Raw genomic sequence first — 20,790 nt, 5'->3', positions numbered from 1 at the left:
TGGCCATAACATTGAGGAGTTTAAGCCAGCTTAGCTTGCACTTGCTTTCGGAGGAAAAAACTATGTACCTGATTCCGTCTGGCATCTGAATGTCTTTATGCCCATCAACCTTGCAAGCCAGTTTGAATTCACTGTCAAAGCTTAAAGTGGTGAAGAGGCGTTCCAGGAAAGTGTTCAATAGGCGCTGGTCAAATTCGTTATCAATGCGTCCTCCATAAATTGACTGAGCCATCAGAGTCTTCAGAGCAGACCATGGAATCTTGTCAGGAGAGATATTCTGGCGGCCCTAGAGATGTAGACAGTTTTGTTGTAACAGGAGTAGGCTGTGGACAGTAGAGTCTACAAGGACAACGGTTACTGCAAATCAAGAGCCAGTATGGTACAGTGATTAACATGTCAAGCCAGGACTGGGGAGACCCGGATTTCAAAATCCTGTTTAGCCACTGCCTGCTCTTAGCCAGTCATTCTTAGCTTTACTTCTCTCACAGAGCTGTTGTTAGGATAAAGAGAGAAGGGCAATATATGCTGCCTTGAGTTCCTCGGAGGAAAGGCAGGATATGAAGTTAATGAATGTGTTTGGCTGTTCTTGAAATTACTTGTTCATCATGAACAAAGTCCAAGCACATTCCCTTTAACAGAGAGGGGCAAAATGGAACACCTGCAATTGCACTTGCCTTTGCTGTGTCATCCAGCCATGTATCCACAGTATCGCATGCAGATCTTAGATCAGATTCACCAAATTCGTATTTTTTTGACCAGCCGAGAGGAGCGTATCTCAGACGCTCTTGAATGATGGCATGGAACCAAGCAAGGAGGAAATAGAGACGAGCACGCTCGTTTGGTGACTAGGGAGGAGGAAAAAAGCAAGGTTACATTGCACCATGAGCTTTTCAAGGGAACAGGCACACGCCTGAGATTCAGCATATCTGTCCATCCCTGTATCTTCCATTTCTGTTCACAAGGAATAAACGCTTTCCCTTACTTTGTATATTTATATCTTGCAATGTTACAGGAAAGCCTCCTGAAGCAAGTTTGCCAAAGCAAACAGATAAAGAAGACAGCACAAGGACTGTACCAGAAAAGCCCAGGTATTGCATATGGACATCTGGGCAGAATGGAGAGCCTGGTCTGTACTAGTTTATATTGCCTCAGGAAGTCTGTCTCATCAAGCACAGGGGCTAGAGGGGCTTACTATAGCAGGGTCTGTTCACTAGTTGAAAGCTCACCTTGCACATTCTAGAGACAGGAATGCTGCTAAAGGTTCTCAGCATGTTGGCCTTCACACCAGGGGGTGGTTCAAACACAAAGATTCTTCCAGCACGCAGCAAGTTCACTGGCACCTAAAGTACAGAACAAGTTCCCCCAATTATGTGCTGAAAGATGCCCTCTTACAAAACTACTGTGCCAGCTCAAATTTGTGCTGGAAGTTAACAAGTCTGTTATATTAGTGGTAAGCAGCATGTCCATATTTTCAATTTAAAAAGAAAAGAAATGTTATAGAAATCACCCCACTAGCAGCTTGTATAGAATGAATGCCAGAGAAGCACTGTACTACCAACAGAAGAGAATAGAGGGGAAGAGCATCCAGACATTTTTCATTCAATATTTTTGTTTTTGGTTCCCATTTACTGAGATAATATATTGAGATACTCAAAAATGCTACATAGAATCGTAGAGCTTAGGGGGTCTATAAGGCCAATGAGTCCAACACCCTGCTCAAATGCAGGAATCCAACTTAAGCATACCCAACAGGTGGCTGTCCAGCTTCAATGCCTGCAGAGAGCCCACCACCTCCCTAGGTAATTAGTTCCACTGTTGTACCGTTCTAAAAGTTAAGGAAGTTTTTTTCCTGATGTTCAACCGAAATCTGGCTTCCTGCAACTAGAGCCATTATTCCATGTCCTGCACTCTGGGACAATCAAGAAGAGATCCTGGCCCTCCCCTGTCTTGCAACCTCTCAAGTACTTGAAGAGTGCTATCATATTTCCCCTCAGTCTTCTCTTCTCAAGGCTAAACATGCCCAGTTCTTTCAGTATCTCCTCACAGGGCTTTGTTTCCAGTCCCCTGATCACCCTTGTTGCCCTCCTCTGAACCTGTTCCAGTTTGTTTCTGTCCATCTCAAAGTGTCCAGAACTGAATGCAGTACTCAAGATGAGCCTTAATCAGGGCTGAATAGAGGGGAAAATGGAAATTTTACTCACCATGAATTTCTATTTGTAGATAGTGCTGGAGGACATTCCTCAGTAGGGATGACTCCTCCTACTGGTCGTGACAGGCAGGGTCTCTAAGCTTCTTTGTAGCCTCTCCTGTGGGAGGAGTTGTCCCTCTCTCCAGACCGAACTGACAGAGCCAGGAACCCTCCTCAGGCCCCATATCCACATCTTCCCAGACGTCCCTAGAGTGGAAGCCTATACCAGGAGAAGCTGAAGAAAAGCGACAGACCAACACGGAACCAACGTGCTGGAAGACAGGTCACACATGAAGGGAAACACACAATACTAAACAACGTGTGCAAATGTAAGGCGCTGGCAGAAGCCCCAACTCCCCCACTCCCCCTCCCGCTCCAGAAGGTTGAAGCAGAGGAATGAGAGGTGGGTGGAATGTCCTCCAGCACTATCTACAAATAGAAATTCACGGTGAGTAAAATTTCCATTTTTGCTAGATAGTGCTGGAGGACATTCCTCAGTAGGGATATGACAGAGCAGTGTACTAGGACTCCGGGTGGGATTCCTCTAGTTAAGAGGCAACACCTTCTGGAGCACCTTCCTGCCAAATGCAGCATCGGCTGATGAGAATGAGTCTATTTTATAGTGCCTGATAAAAGTGTGTGGAGAAGCCCATGTAGCCGCCCTACAGATATCCATTATGGGGAACCCCCCCTAAACGCTGCTGAAGCCGCTGCCCCCCTAATTGAGTGTGCTGTGGTACCCAATGGAGGTTCCTTACCCAGAGCTTCATATGCATGTGCTATAGCCGCTCTGAGCCAGCGTGAGATAGAGTAGGTTGTTACCTTACACCCCTTTGATTTCCCAGAGAAGGCCACAAAGAGGGCCTCAGACCTCCTGAACTCTAAGGTACGATCCAGGCAGAAACGAAGAGCCCTCCTCACATCAAGTGAGTGCCACCTATGTTCCTGGGCACAGGAGGGAGCGGGGCAGAATGGAGAACCACTTTCTGCGACCTATGGAAAACAGAATTGATTTTAGGTAGGAATGCCAGGTCTGGTCGGAGGACCACCTTGTCCTGGTGGAACACGTACAGTTGAGGGTCCAAAGATAATGCCCCCAACTCGGAAACTCTGCGGGCCGATGTAATGGAAACCAGAAAAACTGTTTTGAATGTCAAGAGGTTCAGAGAGCAGGTAGCCATCAGTTCAAATGGCGGTCCTGTCAACGCCGTCAGCACCCAGGTAAGGTTCCAGTTTGGAAACCTGTGAATCATTGATGGGGAAACCAGCATCACCCCTCTTAAAAAAAAAATTTAAGGAATGGGTTGGAGGAAAGCGCCCCCCCCCCCAGGCATAACAAAATGCTACTAAGAGCTGCAGCTTGTCTCTTGATTGTGGTCGCGCTCAGACCCTTATCTAGGCCTGACTGGAGGAACTCTAGGGGACCCCGATGTCTCGAGACCAAGGTTCCACTGTATTTGCAGAGCACCAGGACAAGAAAACCTTCCACATGGACGAGTAAACCCAGTTCGTGGACTGTCTACGCGAGGCCAGTAGCGTGTCGAGCACTTTCCCCTTAAAGCCCTTACCGCTCAACCACAACCGCTCAGTCTCCAAGCTGTTAGCTGGAACAGCTCTGGTCGAGGATGGCAGACTGGTCCCTGAATCAGAAGATCCGTTCGAGAGGGTACCTGCCAGGGTGTCTTGACTGACATGTTCAGTAGGTCCGGAAACCAGGGACGTCGAGGCCAATGGGGTGTCACTATAATAAATTCCGCCTTCAAGGTCCAAACCCGCTGGATCGTGCGTTCTATCAGCCCAAACGGAGGAAAGGCGTACAGGAGGCCTTGTGGCCACGGTGTGACTAGTGTATTTGTGCCGAGCCTGGTGACACGGATTTCTTGTGAAGAACCTGTCTAGCTGTGTGTTTGCGGGTGTGGCAAAGAGATCCACTACTGGTTCTCCCCACCTGCGCACCACCTGTTGGAAAACTTCTGGGTTCAGTTGCCATTCTGCCTCCTTGATGGCTGTCCTGCTGAGCCAGTCGGCTACAAAGTTGTTTGTGCCCGCCAGGTGTTCGGCCTTCAGCGAGGCAAGATGCCTCTACGTCCATTTGAACAGGCACTCCGCCTCGAGCATTAGGCCCTTCAATCTCATGCCCCCTTGTCTGTGGACATAAGATTTCGCCGATGAGTTCTCGGTGCGTATGAGGAGATGCTTCCCCTTGATCTCTGGGGCGAAGACCTGTAGCCCCAGTCTGATGGCCTGTAACTCCAGTATATTTATATTGAGCTCCGCCTCCATTGCAGACCATGTCCCCAGGGCTACACTGTGGTCCAGGTGAGCCCCCCATCCGTACAAGCTCGCATCTGAGCTCATGATTATGCGTGGAGGATCTTCCAGGCTGACTCCGTGGGCCAACCTCTGAGGTTCCAGCCACCACCGGAGCTCTGTCCGTACTGTTGGAGGCACGGAGACCGAGCGTCTGTGTCGTAGGAGAATTGCCTCCTGGTAGGGCAGAAGGATCTGTTGTAGAGCTCTTGAGTGAAACTGGGCCCACTGAACTAGGTCGTATGCCGACACCATGGACCCCAAAAGCCGAGCTAGCCTCATCAGGTCCAATGCTGGTGCAGCAACTGCTTCCTGAAGCAACAGCTGAAGTCTCAAAGCCCTATCTTCGGTGAACCTCATCCGGAAAAGTTGCATGTCCAGGATCGCCCCCAAGAGCGGAATAGTTTGGGATGCGGTCAGCATGCTCTGCTCCAAGTTCACTATGAAGCCCAGCCCTTGGAGCCATGATACAGTGAGATGGGTACCTGTGTGTGACTGGTCCCAGGATGGTGCTCTCACCAAGATGTCATCCAGATAGGGATGCACGCATATCCCCATTGTTCTGAGATGTGCCACCAGAACCCCCAGTACCTTGGTGAAAACCCTTGGGCTGAGGAAAGGCCGAACGGCAAGGCCCTGTACTGGAAGTGTCTGTTGTTGTCTGCAGATTGGAATGTGTAGATACGCCTCGGAGAGGTCCACAGAGGTCAGCCATTCCTTTTGTCAACTAAGAAAAAAAATTGAATATACCCGAGTTCCTCTCTGAGGGAACTACTGGCTCTATTGCCCGGATGTTCAGCAGGTGCTGGATAGCTTCCAGGTAGCGCAGGTGCTTCTCCGGCCTTCGAGACCTTGGGGTGGGTCGAAACCGGTTGTGTGGAATGCGAAGAAACTCTATAGCATATCCCATGGACACCGTGTCCAGCACCCATTTGTCTGAGGTGATGCCTCTCCAGCGGGGGGCAAACTCTAGAAGCCTTGCTCCCGCTCCGCGAGAGGCCTCTGGCAACCGCCAGTCAGGAGGAGGAGCCCTTTTGGACTCCCTTCTGGTTCCTCCCTGAGGAGAATGGGGTGCCTCCCGGTTTAGAGGAGGAAGCGTGTCCACCCCCTTTGTCTTGTCTGCCCCAGCGAAGCCTGTTGGAATGCTGACTGCGAAATCTAGAGAGCTGTTTTGAGGAACAAAGAAACTGGTTCTGCCTGCCCTTCCGTTCCTCTCTTCTGGCCACAGGGATTGCTTTCTTCTTGTCCCTAGGTTCCACCAGGTGGGCCTCTAGAGGCTCCCCAAACAGCTTAGAACCTGAAAAAGGTAGGGCAGTGAGGCGGGTCTGTGACTCTTGAGTCCACAGGCCACTGCCTGAGCCAAATGTTATGCCGTGCCACAGTGGAGGCAGCCATAGAGCGCGCTGCAAACTGTAGGGCATCCATGGATGCGTCGGCTGACAGGGCCGAGGCGTACGCCATTTTCTTTAACCCATCCTTTACAAATTTTGGGACATCGTCCCATGCCCCAAACTCTTCAGCCCACATAAAAACCGCTCTGGAGAAAACTGAGGAAGTGGCTGCGGCTCTGAAGCCTACTGCATCTGCCTCAAAGCTCCTGTGAAGAGCCCCTTCGACTTGCTTGTCGCACTGGTCCTTAGGCCCCCCCTCCCCTTCTGTTGGGATCACTGCAGAGCTAGCAAGAGCAGCAATAGGCGGGTCCACTGTGGGAAAACGCAGTCTTGCTATGATCCTGTCGGCAAAGACGTAATGTTTCTTTGCCCACTTGGCAGGTGCTTTGGTTTGCATGGTGATGACCATTCAGCATCCCACACGTCATCAAACGCCTGGGGAAAGGGAACTGAAACCTGCTTAGTGTCCATGGAGGGGAAGGCCTTTTTTCCACCTGCCCAGGCTGACTGAGTGGGTGCATCGCCTCCCGCCTCAGCCTCTGGCAGTTGTAGCACTCTGTGGGCCTTGGAAAGGAGCGGCTGAAAAACCTCTGGAGCAAAGAGTCTGGGTTGCATCTGTGTGACTTCTATTTCCTCACCCGAAAGCTCCCCCTCTTCCCTGTCCTGCTCAAGTAGTTCTTCAGAATCTGATAGTACCACCTGTGGCACAGGAGCCTGCCTGGACGACTGTGCCTATGCCTGCCGATCCCGAACCATTGAGGATGAGGGACCTGCATGAGTCTGTGGGGAGGAACGCCTTGCTACCCCCCAAACGCGCTATGACCCAGGTGCTCCTTGTCACCCCTGGGTGCATCCTTAGCTGGCTCACTGTGTAAAATGTAGGAGGGTGGGGTCGAGCCCCCCCCCCTCATGTCTTGATTGGAAAGGGAAGAGGACCTGGAGTGGCTGTCTCTTAAAGATGAGCTGCCATGCCTGTCCTCCCTGCTGGAGCCTGTGGAGTAGGATAAGCGCCTCCGATTTCCCCTGTGGGGACGCTTCATCAAATATTTGCGCTTCTTACTTTTACGTGCGTGTGAGAGAGAGCCACTGACTTCAGAAGCAATGAGCTCTTTAACCCAGGTCATAAATTTGGGAAACAGAGTGGGGGGGAAAAACATCCATACCTTCATCTAGGAGATTCATCCCCCCGCTGTCTACGCTCTGGGACGGAGAGAAGACTGATTGCTGTGAGTCCTCTAGGTCCCTTGCCTCCCCCACGTGGCAGGGCTCTTGGCGGGAAGGCGGAGAGGAAGCGGGTGAGGCCATAATATGGCGGCCTTGACTCCCTGACGCTGAGGGAAAAGCGCGGGAATCACTTTACAGGCGAGCCGCGTTAGTGGGCGCCGCTCAACCCCCTGCTGAGACGTTCTCCCACGACGAGGCAAGCCTTTGGTGAAGTGGGGGGGGGAGCCAGGAGCCGCGATCCCGCTGAACGCGAGGGTTGCAGAAACGTGGCTCCGCGGAGCGAGGCGACAGACTCCCGTCTGGGCGGCTGCTGCTCTGCTGGTATGCTGCAGCTAGCTGCGCTCCACCCTTCTTCGGCCTCCTTTCCGACGCCTGTGAACCCAGCCGGCTTCAGCCTAGCCTCACAAACCCCAGCCCCACGGAGTGAAGGTAGGGAAGGAGAAGGAAACAGGCAGGGAGGAATAAAACCAACGTAAGGAGAGGAGAAAATTAGCATAAGAAAAAACGCTAAGAGGAAGAATCAGAAAGCGAAAGAAAGAAGCTCTAATAGAGAGGAGAGATTAACTCTAGACCTTCACTGACCACAGGCAGGGCCGGTCTGGAGAGAGGGACGACTCCTCCCACAGGAGAGGCTACAAAGAAGCTTAGAGACCCTGCCTGTCACGACCAGTAGGAGGAGTCATCCCTACTGAGGAATGTCCTCCAGCACTATCTAGCAAACGAGTACTTCACATGATTTAGAAACACGGATAAATGTTGATTGGCAAATTCAAGGCCCCTCCTGCTATCCCTTCATAAGGTTCTTTATTTTTAATTTGGACTTGGACTGGACATCCCTTCAAATAGAGGAAAGCCTCTGAAAAATAGGGCATGTGGCCACTCTATTTTACATACATACAACTAGTTGCATTTGGATAGAGATGGATCAGGGTCATAAGATATGAAAGGTTTATGCACTGTCTATGTCTGCTTCTTGATTTTGCCAAGAATGTGTCACTACTTGGAAGCACTCATGTTTGTCTTTGGAAATGTACACAGTTTTTTTAAAAAACACACACACATGAACATCACTGGGCAGCAGCACATAAGTCACAAACATTGAAAGCTAGGTATGATTTCCTAACTTTTGCCAGTCGTTGGGCTTTAGTGGGGAGAAGCTTAATGGATTAAAAATAACAGGAGATGGGAGAACTTGTGGGAGAAACACTTGATCTCTGCGTGCTTTAAGATGGCATCCTTCTCCCAGAAGCAACATTTTAAAAAGAAATGGCCTGCTGAGGCCCAGGTAATGGCTTGGTTTTGCTTCTGAGGTGCTTACTTTTGGGTTTATCTCCATTGTAAGGAAGAGTCTAAAGCATGCATGAGGCTGAAGAGAATGTAGCTTCTTTTCCAGTTGCATCAGCCATCCAGGTGCCAAGTGGACATTCTTTAGCATGACCCATCTAGAATAAATGAAATGAACAGATTAACAGGCTCTAGAGTTTTTCTTGTCTAAAGCCAGAACCATGCAGACAAAACACAGCTTACCTGCCCGACTTCACTGCCGTATTGATTGCCTTATCTGCTTGGTTAAATCCTTCAGCGGAACCTACCGATACAAAGTTTACAATTTAGCATCAAAGGGAATTTAAAGGTAATGCCTCCACAGGATCTGAAATGATAAAAATGTCTGAAGGTCTCACCAATAGCAATAGAGGTGATCTGCGTGTTCTGCTCAGCAGCAAGGTCTTCAACATGCCCACTGGCATCATAGCCAGGTACAGAGCACATCAGTACAGGTGTATTAGGCTTCACCTAAAATCCAGGGGGGGGCGAGGGGAAGAGGTAAGAGACTTAGAATAGGTTTAGGACAAGTAGGTTTGCTTTTATAACATCCATCAGAGCTGATCACTATTTTTCTTACGATTCTGCTAGGAGGTTCCCATGTCTTGCAGCACTGGGGAGGACTTGAGAAAAACTGCCCCTTTAATTTCAGATGTGCAAGGGATTGTAATGACATCCAGTAGTAAAAAACGGACAGAGTGCCTTGCACTTTCCAACAGCCCCCCCCCAACACAAAAGATCCTCTTTGTATATGCTCCAGCTGATCTGTGGGCATTTAAGGTGGATTTGGGAACTAGATTCAAAGCAAACACCTATTTTCCAATATAGGCTGAGATCCAAAGAGCTACTTGAGGTGTGTTGGGAAAACCTGGGCACACCAAGTAGAATTTTTGAATTTTCTTTGAGTAGCAAATCCCTCTGCCATATCACAGACTGCTCTTGCAAGTCTCTAAAGTTTTAGCATTGGCTTGCTATGTGGCACAGGCGGTTGCTGTTTGAGATTCACAAGCCTGGAGACCCATAGGCATACAGAACTAGATTCTACATTTTAGAAAAAGATACATTGTATTACAACATGAAGCCATCTGTTGTTGTTATGTGCCTTCAAGTCGATTACAACTTACAGCAACCCTACGAATCAGTGACCTCCAAGAGCTTCTGTCGTGAACCACCCTGTTCAGGTCTAGCACATTACAAGAGTGAGAAGTTGTTAATGGAATCTTATATTTTAGCCTCTGCTGCAGGCCTTGTTTAAGCAGCATGCCCTGAAGTACCATCTTGTTCCTACTGTGGTTCTGTGGAACAGAGCAGTGTGCTTTAAATGCCTACTTGCCTCTGTATCCACGATGTGAGCCAGATCCAAAGGCTGTTCCATAATAGACATAAAGCTTTCTCCAAGGTTTGTGGAAACAAAATGATGTGCCATTGCCAGTAAGCGATCAGGACGGAAAGCCTGGATCAGAAGCAAGTGATGGATGGCCTGCCCAATGTGTGCTGAGCACAAGAAGGGGAGGGGGATAAAAAAAACAGTCAGTGCCCAGTTCCCATTCCCCCAAATAGTTCACTTCACTGTTAACATCTAGTGCAATGCATTCCAGCCAGGTTATACAGAGTCGGTGTGGTGCATGAGCTGGAATACCAGTCTAGGATTGAGGAAAGCTGTTGATCCATGAAGGTTATTGGGTGACCCTGGGCTACTCAGTATCACTCAGGCTAACCTCCTTCACAGAGTTGTTTTGAAGATAAAACTGAGGCTGTGAGGATGAGAAAAATGGCCATCACTCTAATTTCCTTGGGGGTGTGTGTGTATAAAAATATAGCCACTAAATACAACAAACATCATAGCTACATTTTGGTCCAGCCCAGAACAAAGAACTGGATTAGGTGTCCTTCAGCTACCACACATTTTGACTGGTGTAAAGAAGGTAAAGCGTGTTTATTATTTAAATTGAACCACTGATACAAATGGCATTTTAGTGTAACATAAAGAAAAGACAATTCCTTGCCGCAAGGAGCCTCGAGACTGGGTAAGAAAGGAAATGCTGTCAAAAAGTCTTGCAAAAAAGCACCGAGGAGCACTTGCCCCATCTGCTGCTCCTGTCACTTACCCATCCCAGAAAGAGATAGGGATTGAGTCCTGTGTGCACACAAGCTACCTAACTTTGGACGCGAAGGTCCGCAGGACAAAGTACATGACAGCTGCCATCAGTTTCCGACTATGGGTATGCTGTGCATACTTGTAGCCAATCCACATGCTATTTTACTGGCACTTTTTATACTCCTGTTGCTAGGGGACAATTGCTACTTGCCAGTACCAAATTAGGCAAATGGCCAACTGCAAGGGATGCCTTGCATACATAATACTGATGTATTTTCCCCCATGGGAGTGGAACAAAATCTTTCTTCCGCCCCCTTCTCACCAAGTGAATGAATTGTATGTACTTCTTGCTTACGGTGCGATTTCTCCAGATACCTAATAAAAAACTGGTCCCCAAATGGAGGAGATCTGAACTTACTGGCAGGTTTGTCTTCTGTCCACAGATACGGTACAGTCTGCTCTGGGGAACTGCTATCTAGCCAAATGCAGAATTGCTGTGGATCAGGTGCAGATAAAAAACAAAACAGTGTTAGACTGAAAACGACAATGAAAATACTCATCCTGTGTGTTTGGGGGGGCGTGCATAGAGAAGCAGCAGATACCATCGCTACATATTAAAGTTGTACTTTGCTGCGCAGCACAGATCAGCCTGCTTTGGCTACCCAGTCCACATGCTCAAAGCAGTAAGTTGGAGCTGGAACATGTTTTTCCTCCCCTGTACAGACTGAGCGTATGAAACAAGTGTCACATATTAAGTGGCCCTAACAAAGCTAACACCGAGGTTTCGGTATAAGTAGTGTCCTTCCCCATTGCATCAGCAATCACCTTTGAAGTACAATATAGCAGCATTGTTTGAAGACAGTACTTACATTATCAGCTTTAACTTTAGAAACCAAATCCTTAAATGCAGGAAGGCAGCTCAACCTCATCATGGCTTCTAGTTGTTCTACAGTCAGGCCACTGATCTTGGGGAGAGTTGTGCTGCTGAGTACTATTTCTTTCCCTCTCAAGAAATGCTGGAATTCTGCATCGTAGGTGGGCTCCCTTGAAAAGGAACAAAAGAAGATCTTGTTGAGAACAAGCCATGCTGTGCTCATGGGCGCAACAGAAGAGAGCAGTACTTCTAGTTCCTAGGTATAATTTCAGGTTTCTGTCCCGTAAAAGAATAGAAGCCGTGTGAAGCACCATCAAATTTAAGTCGATGAACAAGCTGCAATCTGTGAATTTTTCTAGTTCTGCTTATATATTCTAGACAACCATTTAAAATGGCACAAGTACTAACTATTTGCAAGAAATAGCAGTTAAATACTAAGGCTTGCGTCTTTTATTCACCTCCCCCCACCTCCCATAGTAAATCCAAACTGACATTTCCACCATCATTTTCATTTAGTACTTTTAAAAACTGACCTACATACCATAAAACCCGGGATTTATTATGTACTGGACACCAAACAAAACAAACTCCAGTTCTCTGTGGTGCTGTAAATATGAAATATAGCCAAATGTGGAAGCACCACAGAGTAATAGCACAGATGTGAGAATAGTGAAGAGCTGGCTTAAGCTTCTTTATCACATCAAAAATTAACATGAGAATTGCAATTCACTGTCAACCTCTTGCATCAGAATAAATGAGTTGACTCCAGTGTGTTTAGCAAGTGCTGTGCTGTACTTTTATTTCAACTGAAGAGGCAGCTCTAAGACCTCTGGCTTTCAATCATTCATGCTTTTGTCACTGCCAGGGTCAGATTACTGTGATGTGCTTTGCACAAGACTGCCCTTGAAGGCAGACTGGAAATGACAACTGGTCTAGAATGTAACTGTAAGGGTTCTGAAGGGAGCTGCATATTCAGGCCACATTACAGTGAACCTTCAGCAGTTGCACTGGTTGCCAGTTTGCTTCTGAGCTCACTATACAAGGTGTTGCCTTTGACTTTCAAAGCCCTAAATGGTTTGGGATCCCTCAGGAACTGTATACCCCCCATATTAGCCTGCCTGGAACCTTTATCCTACTTTACATAGGTAAGGAAGGCTCTCTCAATTGCGATTCCCAAGAAGTGGACTAGCCTCCCAAGGGATGAATGCCTATCTGTCTCTCTGCTGAAGATGGTTTTATTTAAGGCAGAACTTCTTAGAACCGTGATTTGTACTGGGTATTCTGCTACTCTTTATTTTGCTTATCAGTTTGTGTTTTATATAGGCGGCATTGTATTGATTTTATGAGTGCCACCTTTGCAAAAAGGCAGAGCACCTACCATGACACACAATGTCACACAATGTCTCCATTTGTAAGAGAAAAATGGGCCACCCATTAAAGTAGTGAGAGTTATATCCTTGCTTACCCAATAGTGCCTTTCAGTTTTATTCTGGCCAACAGCATAGCAAAGGTTATGTGATCCTGGTGGAGCATGCCACGAGCAACTCTATTGAAAGCCACCTATTAATACAGAATGAGAAAGGTTAGCTAGATTTCCCATTGATAACAAGAATCTTTTTGATGTATTTTAAAACTTGAAATGGTTCTACTGAACCTGGAAGAGATCCTTTGTGATGATGGAAAGACGCTGGGTATGGTCAGTAATTCCCTTCAAATTTGAGTTCTCATACAAGACATTGTGGTAGATATCCAGGAAAAACTGGAGGGAGTACTGGTACAAGAAGTGTATCTAAAGAAGAGTAAAAAAGAAGAAGGAAAAACAGGTTGTTACAGGGCAGAGAAAGTAGCAGCTTTTATATCTGTGATGCCTTGTCATAAGGGGATAAAAACATGTCTGACAAGCAGAGGAAGGAAAGAGAAAGCAGTCACCCTTTCATACCTGTTTCAGCGACTCCATTGTAAAATAGATACTGCTGCATGCAGTAGAAAGTGGGAGATATTGCTGAGACACAGTCTCCACCTCTTGCATGACAATGTCAGTTTCTTCCACTTTTCTGGTAACCTCAGCTGCCTCCTTCTTCAGGTTCTCCAGTGTAGTAATGATGGTGTCATCATCCAAGATTCGTCCCTTCACTTCATTGAGGGCTTGGAGAAGAGACTTTTCTAACTGCCGCAGACGCAGCTGGAATTCACCTTTAAGTATAGTAGAAGAGGCCTTTAAGTGCAATTCAAGTTACAGTGCACAAATCTGGTAAATCTACAACATTCCCTGTAAGATTATTCTCAGCCACAGAATTACAGCAATTAATGAGGTGTTAGAAGAGTGAGCAGATTTCACCAGTTTCAGTCTGTAGCTGTTGTTGACAATAATTGGCTGGATCCAGAGGTGAGCAGAACTCTGTTTCCTAGCTCTCTAATCCCCACTTATTACAGTCCTCTGTGTCTCCCAAAAGCTGCTTTGAGGGTTGAGGGACTCTCTGGACCAGCATGGGATGGGGCACAGTGGGAGGGGAAGGCTGGAAAAATCCAGTGATTACCACTGAATCCAAGCAGATATCCCATGGGTCCCCTTTGTTTGAATTCCAAAATGTCAGTAACGGATTGTCCTTACAACAATATGTGAAGTCCCTCACCATGTGCGCTTCTGTAGGAAGCTGGATTGGGGGGGGGGCAGCAGAGTAACACCCCACTCCAGGTTTTTAAGAGTATAAAAACTGTTATTTTTATTCAAATCATTGTACAATTATACAAATAATATTTAAATATGTTAGTGACTTTTAATGGGGAGATTTCATTTTGTAATTTGATTGACTGTGGCTGTAATCACACTAGTTGCCAGATCAAAGTGTTTCCATTAGCCACACCTGGAGAGGGAACAAATTTATCTGCTGATCAGTTGCAAAATCTCTTAGAAGCAAATAAAACACACACACGCACACACACTCAAGTGGCTTCCAACAGGTTTTACAGGAAAAAGGGGTGGGGTTTGAGTAACATTGTGTGCCCCGGTTTTCAGAAGAGAGAGGGAGAGATGCACTGGAACCAGCAGAACAGTGAGTGTGTTTCTACCCTTGGTGTTACTGGCTTGAAAACAGCCCCCCACCAAAGGAACCTAAATCCTCTTCACTCAGCTTACAAGATTCTGGAAAATAAATCTCCAAAAAGAATAATATTCTGACATTTTGAATTCCACTCTGATAAATGTATCTAGGGAAGTGGAACCATGTTTTCTGGGATGGTATACAGCTGAGAGAGATTCCATAAGTCTCCCTAGTTTGTTTTTCAGCCATCTTAAGGCCCATTTGGGATTTGATTTCTCTCCATACTGTACCTTGAAGTTTGAGGAGATCAGAGCGTTTCTCATCCACATCTGGTCTTTCAGCTTTCAGTACCTCATTTAGACACTGGCTCTGTAAGCTGCTACGCGTTACTGTGAAGTTGACAAAAGTCACACGGGAACAGAGGTCTGGTGGAAACTCAACCTACCAAACAAAGCATACACCAGTGTCACCCTTTTAATAATATATTTTCCCCCTTCCACTTCCACCAATCAATGATCTGTTAAAAGAAGTTTCTTCCTTACTGTTGGATCCCTGGTGGAGAGGAAAATCACAAATGATGGCGACAAATCAATATCCTGATCTCCCAGAGTAATAAGAACTCGACCTCCAGTTCGACGGACTTCACGGTTCAGCACAGGATTCAGCACAGGATCATAGCTCTCCACATCCTGGAAAAGCAATTAAGCAATTTCAGTGATCAGAGTTAAGCAGAGACAGAATTCTTGAGTTGGTTTTAAGAGCAATCCATGGACGGGCTGGGATCCAAAAAGCTGCTTTAGGTACACCCAAGGGTTTGGACACATATGCAGGGAGATTTGTTTTGTTTTAATTTGAACTAGTCTCCATGCTGCATTGCAAGCTGCCTTTTTAAAAGTCTCCCCAAGTTTCAAGTCCAACCCCTGTGGGGCTTACGTAACTAATGGTACAGTTCTTTGGATCCTGACAATGGTGTTCTTGAAATTATATACAGGATTAATATTGCTTTCAATTTCGTGTGCAGCCTTTATGACCAAGAACTTTCCCCAGCATTCTCTTAAAAGATTTAGATACATGTTTAAGTGTAAATCCATTGGTGACTGGAATTTACACGATTAGGATACTGGCCCCAGAACTGTTTCAATCTACAACCAAGGAGGTGGCTAAGGAGCCAAGCACCTTTAATTGTAAATGTGATCATTTTAGGAAACACATACGTTTGTATGGTGCTTAAAACATTGCTGATGGAAGCCACCCTGAGCTATAAATGTTTATTATACAACCTAGAGGAATAGCATAGAGCCTCAAGTAACTATGTAACTTAAGCAGCAAACTTGACTCGATACAGAGAAGCACAGAACCGATATGACTGAAACAATATGTTATATGTTATATAACTCACTACCTGCAATCCAGTTCATCTCAGTGTGCACGTGTTTTATTGGTTTTAGTGGGGTTTAGACCTGCTTGACAATTCAGTGTAAATTTCCTGTGTTGTGTTTGAGGGCAGGATTACGTGGACTTTTAAGTATTGGGTGCAAAAATGTGTTTTATTCATATGTGCACTTGCACTCAAGTTACACACTGTTTAATCTGATGAGTAATTTGAAAGTTGTGCTACCTATTAAAAAAGCACAAAACAACTAACCTGGACAAGGAGAGGATTACCAAATCGCAAGGCGCTCTCCAAATTCTTCCTGAAAGCATCATCTAAAAAGCTGGTACGAGTGATCTTACGATCCTTATATTCATTCATGATGAACTCTGTAGCTTGCCCCGAGGGGTCAATAATCAGGGGATATCTAAAAAGGCAATTGGTTGCAAGTGAGTTAAGATTTAGAGAGTCCAAAAGAAAGATTTGCTCAACATATTAACAAAAAAAGCATTTTCCACATATGGATTCATGGAACACAGAAAAGTTTATATTTATTTATTTATTATTTAAAATATCCCTATCCCACCCTTCTACCCTATAATAGGGCACTCAGGGCGGCTTACAAAAATAAAACCAGACATGTACATAATAAAATTGTAAACAGTAAAATCACAAAAACATTAAAATAAATTAAATACATAAAATACGATTAAAATAGATAAAATACAATATATATATACATACACACACACACACACACATATATATATAGGAGATGGTACTAAAGGGACTGCAAAGGTAAAATTTAACGTAGAAGGCATAAAATCAGTGTCAGGCTCTACCTTCAGTCCCTTAGCTATATTGGGTGTCCTCCACAAATTTTAAAAACTGCTATTTTGTATTTTGATATGCTGCAGTTACCAAATAGAAATTAGGAATAATTTTTACTTTAGAAATTATGTGTCACAAATTGCGTGTATTATCCAGTCTAATATAGAAATAGCTGGGTTCAAAGTTATATTACCTTTCTGTGTCTCTACATTTCTGTTTAGTTCGATCTAAGGATTGCCATGGTAGATCAGATGCCTCTAGCAGAGCATTCTGTAGTCAGAGGTTGTGACAGGTGCTGCTTGGAAGTCCACAACTAGGGCATGATGGGCATTTACCACCAGCATGAAAGATACATCTCTGAACACAAATGCTTCATTTTAAAACTATGCTAGACTTCTCCACAAAATGTTCCCAATAAATACATGCTTAAAAGCCATCTATGCTAGTGGCCATTCAAAATATCATTTGGCAATGAGCGCTCAGTTTATTATGTGCTGCATGAATATTTTCGTCTTTCTTTTTACTGTTTCCTACTGTATCTAAATGTCAACAGCACAGACATTTCCAAAATATTTCCTAAGTATTGGAGGATGTTTAGGCAGAAATAATCATTATCAGAAGTGCTCAAATGGAACTTTCACTGGAAAAGGTTTTTTTTTTGGCCTGAATGTCATTGCTATACATGGAATGCATGAAGAAAAACAAGAATACCTGTTAAATCGCTTGAGCATGATTGCATTTTCTGTACACAGGTCATCTGCAGGGAGGGAACTTGCTTGCCAGCGAAGGCGTTCATCTGCATTGGACAGGTATTCGGTTCTGGCAATGTCTGTACGGAACTGCAGGGAAAATGTTTTAGTCAAGCAAACCCAAGAACTGACAAACCTTTGTGGCTAAGAAAATAAAACCATCTGTCTTCCTGCTACTTGTGGTATATGAGGCATGACCTGCTTTTTGCTCCCACAAATATTGTTATACTGTTAGTTGCAGACCATATTCACACGCTGCAATTTATGTCAAAGTAGGATGAGTTTATAATTAAAACAGGTGATACAGACAATTATTTATTATTATTTATTTATTTGTTATTTGATTTATATCCCACCCTTCCAGCAGGAGCCCAGGGTAGCAAACAAAAGCGCTAAAAACACATCAAAACGTCATAAAAACAGACCTTAAAATACATTACAACCAAACAACGTTAAAAACATTTTAAAAAGCTTTGAAGACATCTTAAAAATAAAGGTTAAAAAACATAGTTTTTTTTAAAAAAAGTTTTAAAACATCCTTTAAAAAGGGTTAAAACATTGTTTTTAAAAAAACATATTAAAATGATGAAGAAACAATCCCAAACGGCCCACGTTGCTCACCCTTGGCTGTATAACACCTTATTAAGTCCATCACACATCTAGGACAACATATAATGGTCTGGAGAGACATGATGGTTCTACTGAGGCAAAACAGATCTGGCTTGGTAAATTGTTCAGCTGAGAGACCACCTGGGAATCATACGTGAGCTGTTCTGAACTCCACAGAAGAAGTGAGTGTCTTTGTTGTTATGTGCCTTCAAGTCGATTACGACTTGTGGCGACCCTATGAATCAGCTACCTCCAATAGCATCTGTTATAAACCACCCTGTTCAGATCTTGTAAGTTCAGGTCTGTGGCTTCCTTTATGGAATCAATCCATCTCTTGTTTAGTCTTCCTCTTTTTCTATTCCCTTCTGTTTTCCCCAGCATTATTGTCTTTTTTAGTGAATCATAGTGAGTGTCTAGGTAAAATGAATGCTACAATGCTTTCAAGTACACAGCAGTGATGTGTATGAATAGTTTTTTACCTGAATATTTGCCTGTTGCAAGTGATGAGACCACGTTGTGAACAGGTTTTGACGCATCTGTTGGTCAAAGTAACCGGCATAAGCAATAAAGGCTCCTGAGAGCAAGCAGTCTCCTGCAATGGTGGACATCTGGTTCTTGAAAGTTTCACTGGTTTTTTCCCACCTTTCACGCTCCGCAGACAGACTCTTCAGGAGAGCTGTGCTACGGTTTACCTGGAAGTAAAATAAGGAATACACTTAAAAACCTAGATTGAAGATTGCTATTTTGTCTCTGAAAACATATGGAGACATCTATCATTACACCAGATTTAGGGCTAGGTTTTCAGAGTCCTGCAAAGAAACACACATTTGAAATATCTGGGAGGTTGACAAAAGGGGGAACACAATATGCACAATTTTATTTCACTTTTGGGCCCACTGTCCTTGGTTATATTACAGGTATTTCTACGACAGCAAAAGTTAATGCCAAAGATGTCTAGCTCTCCAGAACGAAAAGAAATTTGAGCTTTAGTCCCTGCTAGCTTTGACAAGATATCAGAAATTGTTGTTAACACCAATAAAGAAGAGGAATAGTGGTTTAAAAAAAATTGGGATGTCATAAGTGTGGCAAAATTGATTGCTTATTAGATTTAGTTTAAAGGCAGCCTTAAAATCCAGAATATATGCAGCACTAGGCAACTGTGTTGTTACAGAAGAATCTGAATCAGCAGTAATTCACAAATTTATAAATTAAGCTTCTAAGATATTTATGAACTTTGACATATTTATTACCTAGCTGTGCTTTTTGTATTAAATATAGAAGCTAAAACTGTAAACATTCTTCAGTCAGCAAATTAAGTTTAGATTTTAAGTTCATGCCTGAACAAAGAGTACAAACATAGCAATTGTGTAGGTTGCCAAGAAATACACATCCCACTATTTTTGTTTTTTTCAATTAGACCACTCAGTGATGCACAAAGAACTCTTACAGTGAACATTTAAAATTGAGTTGAGTGCTCACAAAAGGGATGCGATGTTTGTACTAGCCTGCTCAGGCTCACTTGTTAGCACAAGTACAGTTATCCATCTGATTCAACCTAAGCAGTGCCTAGGACAGAATCCTTGCTCCTCCCCACAAGTTGGAGTTCTCAGTAGGGATGCTAGCTATTAAAACAATGCTGTTTTATCATCATTAAGCATTAAGGAGAGGGGAAGCCCCTGACAAATTCAAAAGAAACTGAACAAGAAGAAATGCAGCAGTCTCACTTTTGCTTCCACAGCAGCCAGATCCGCCTTTATAGCCTGAGCCTCGGAAATCAGCACAGCATACTCTTCTTTGTAGCGGGCAATGCTGGCCTCCAGGTCTCTAATCATCTGCTCTACTTCGTTGGCTTTCTTCTGGTTGTCTTTGGCATCATCCTCCAGCTTCTGCAGCTCATTTCTCAGGGGCTCTACTCGTTTCAACATGTCAGCATAGTTCAGCTTGGGGGGGAAAAAGCACCAGGTCACTCCATTGTAGCACGCTTATATTTTTAGTTAAAAGCTTTGCTGTTTTGTAAGCCACTGTAGGATTACCAGGGAGCTACTGAGTTGAATAGCAAGGGACAGAAAACCACCCTGCCACCACCTTCAAAATGTTACAAAACGCTTCTATAGCATTATATTCCTATTCCTCTGCCCGATCCAATTGGCTGAAGATAGTTACCTGTGCAATTGCCCATTTTACCATTGGGCCGCAGGCCAAAGATGCTCTGTTCACAATTTCATAGTTGTAACTTGGATTTGATAAGTAGTTCTTCTTCATCTTCTCCCGAATGGCATCACTAGAATAGGGAAAAAGAAGTTTGAGCAACTACCTTGACAAGTATGGTGCATCATTCAGTACACAATTGCCAAGTCTGCAAGTTATCCCATCACCATGGTAAGTAAAGCTATAAAACACAAATACCTCATATCTTCACTATTAAAGTTGACAATGCTGGTGATGAAATTATCTCTGAGAATAACTGGCCTGATCTTTTTCCAGTCATTAGTCTCCTCACCCAACAGGAGACAGATTGATTCTAAAGCCAGTTTGACTGCCGCAGGTGGGTTGGCCATGGCTCTTACTTCAACAAGATGTTGCTTCTTTATAGAGCTCACAGCTATTAAAGGGATGGAAAAAAGCATTCAGCATGCATCAACACACACTTAAGGCTGCTGCCGGGAGAGAGAGAAAGAAATTTGGTTCCAAGACTAAGATACGGCCACACTGTGATGATCCAAGGGCTGTGCCAAGCAATGTTTCTCATGTCAAAGGAGTCCATTGAGCAGGCCATCCAT

At 44.7% G+C, this 20,790-nt stretch overlaps 1 protein-coding gene across 2 annotated transcripts in view; it reads right to left on the bottom strand.

Annotated features, from left to right (window-relative positions):
* Nucleotides 1-20,790, bottom strand: part of DYNC1H1 (dynein cytoplasmic 1 heavy chain 1) — a 75,653-nt gene that overhangs the window by 5,086 nt on the left and 49,777 nt on the right. The window contains exons 52-71 of one of the 2 annotated variants that reach the window (XM_061612174.1): nucleotides 20,417-20,612; nucleotides 20,174-20,291; nucleotides 19,735-19,950; nucleotides 18,490-18,702; nucleotides 17,364-17,491; nucleotides 16,095-16,248; nucleotides 14,992-15,138; nucleotides 14,740-14,890; nucleotides 13,348-13,601; nucleotides 13,063-13,197; nucleotides 12,874-12,968; nucleotides 11,404-11,578; nucleotides 10,953-11,028; nucleotides 9,770-9,930; nucleotides 8,796-8,907; nucleotides 8,641-8,701; nucleotides 8,432-8,555; nucleotides 1,227-1,340; nucleotides 675-845; nucleotides 69-286 (exon numbers count right to left, since the gene is read on the bottom strand). In XM_061612174.1, coding sequence (XP_061468158.1) covers nucleotides 69-286; nucleotides 675-845; nucleotides 1,227-1,340; nucleotides 8,432-8,555; nucleotides 8,641-8,701; nucleotides 8,796-8,907; nucleotides 9,770-9,930; nucleotides 10,953-11,028; nucleotides 11,404-11,578; nucleotides 12,874-12,968; nucleotides 13,063-13,197; nucleotides 13,348-13,601; nucleotides 14,740-14,890; nucleotides 14,992-15,138; nucleotides 16,095-16,248; nucleotides 17,364-17,491; nucleotides 18,490-18,702; nucleotides 19,735-19,950; nucleotides 20,174-20,291; nucleotides 20,417-20,612 — 3,019 coding nt within the window. The remainder of the gene's footprint in view (nucleotides 1-68; nucleotides 287-674; nucleotides 846-1,226; nucleotides 1,341-8,431; nucleotides 8,556-8,640; nucleotides 8,702-8,795; nucleotides 8,908-9,769; nucleotides 9,931-10,952; nucleotides 11,029-11,403; nucleotides 11,579-12,873; nucleotides 12,969-13,062; nucleotides 13,198-13,347; nucleotides 13,602-14,739; nucleotides 14,891-14,991; nucleotides 15,139-16,094; nucleotides 16,249-17,363; nucleotides 17,492-18,489; nucleotides 18,703-19,734; nucleotides 19,951-20,173; nucleotides 20,292-20,416; nucleotides 20,613-20,790) is intronic. The other variant, XM_061612173.1, reaches the window with a different exon arrangement.

Source organism: Rhineura floridana, chromosome 2, assembly GCF_030035675.1.
Source record: "Rhineura floridana isolate rRhiFlo1 chromosome 2, rRhiFlo1.hap2, whole genome shotgun sequence".
NCBI classification, from domain to species: Eukaryota; Metazoa; Chordata; class Lepidosauria; order Squamata; family Rhineuridae; genus Rhineura; species Rhineura floridana.
This window is presented reverse-complemented; position numbering and strand designations above follow the sequence as displayed.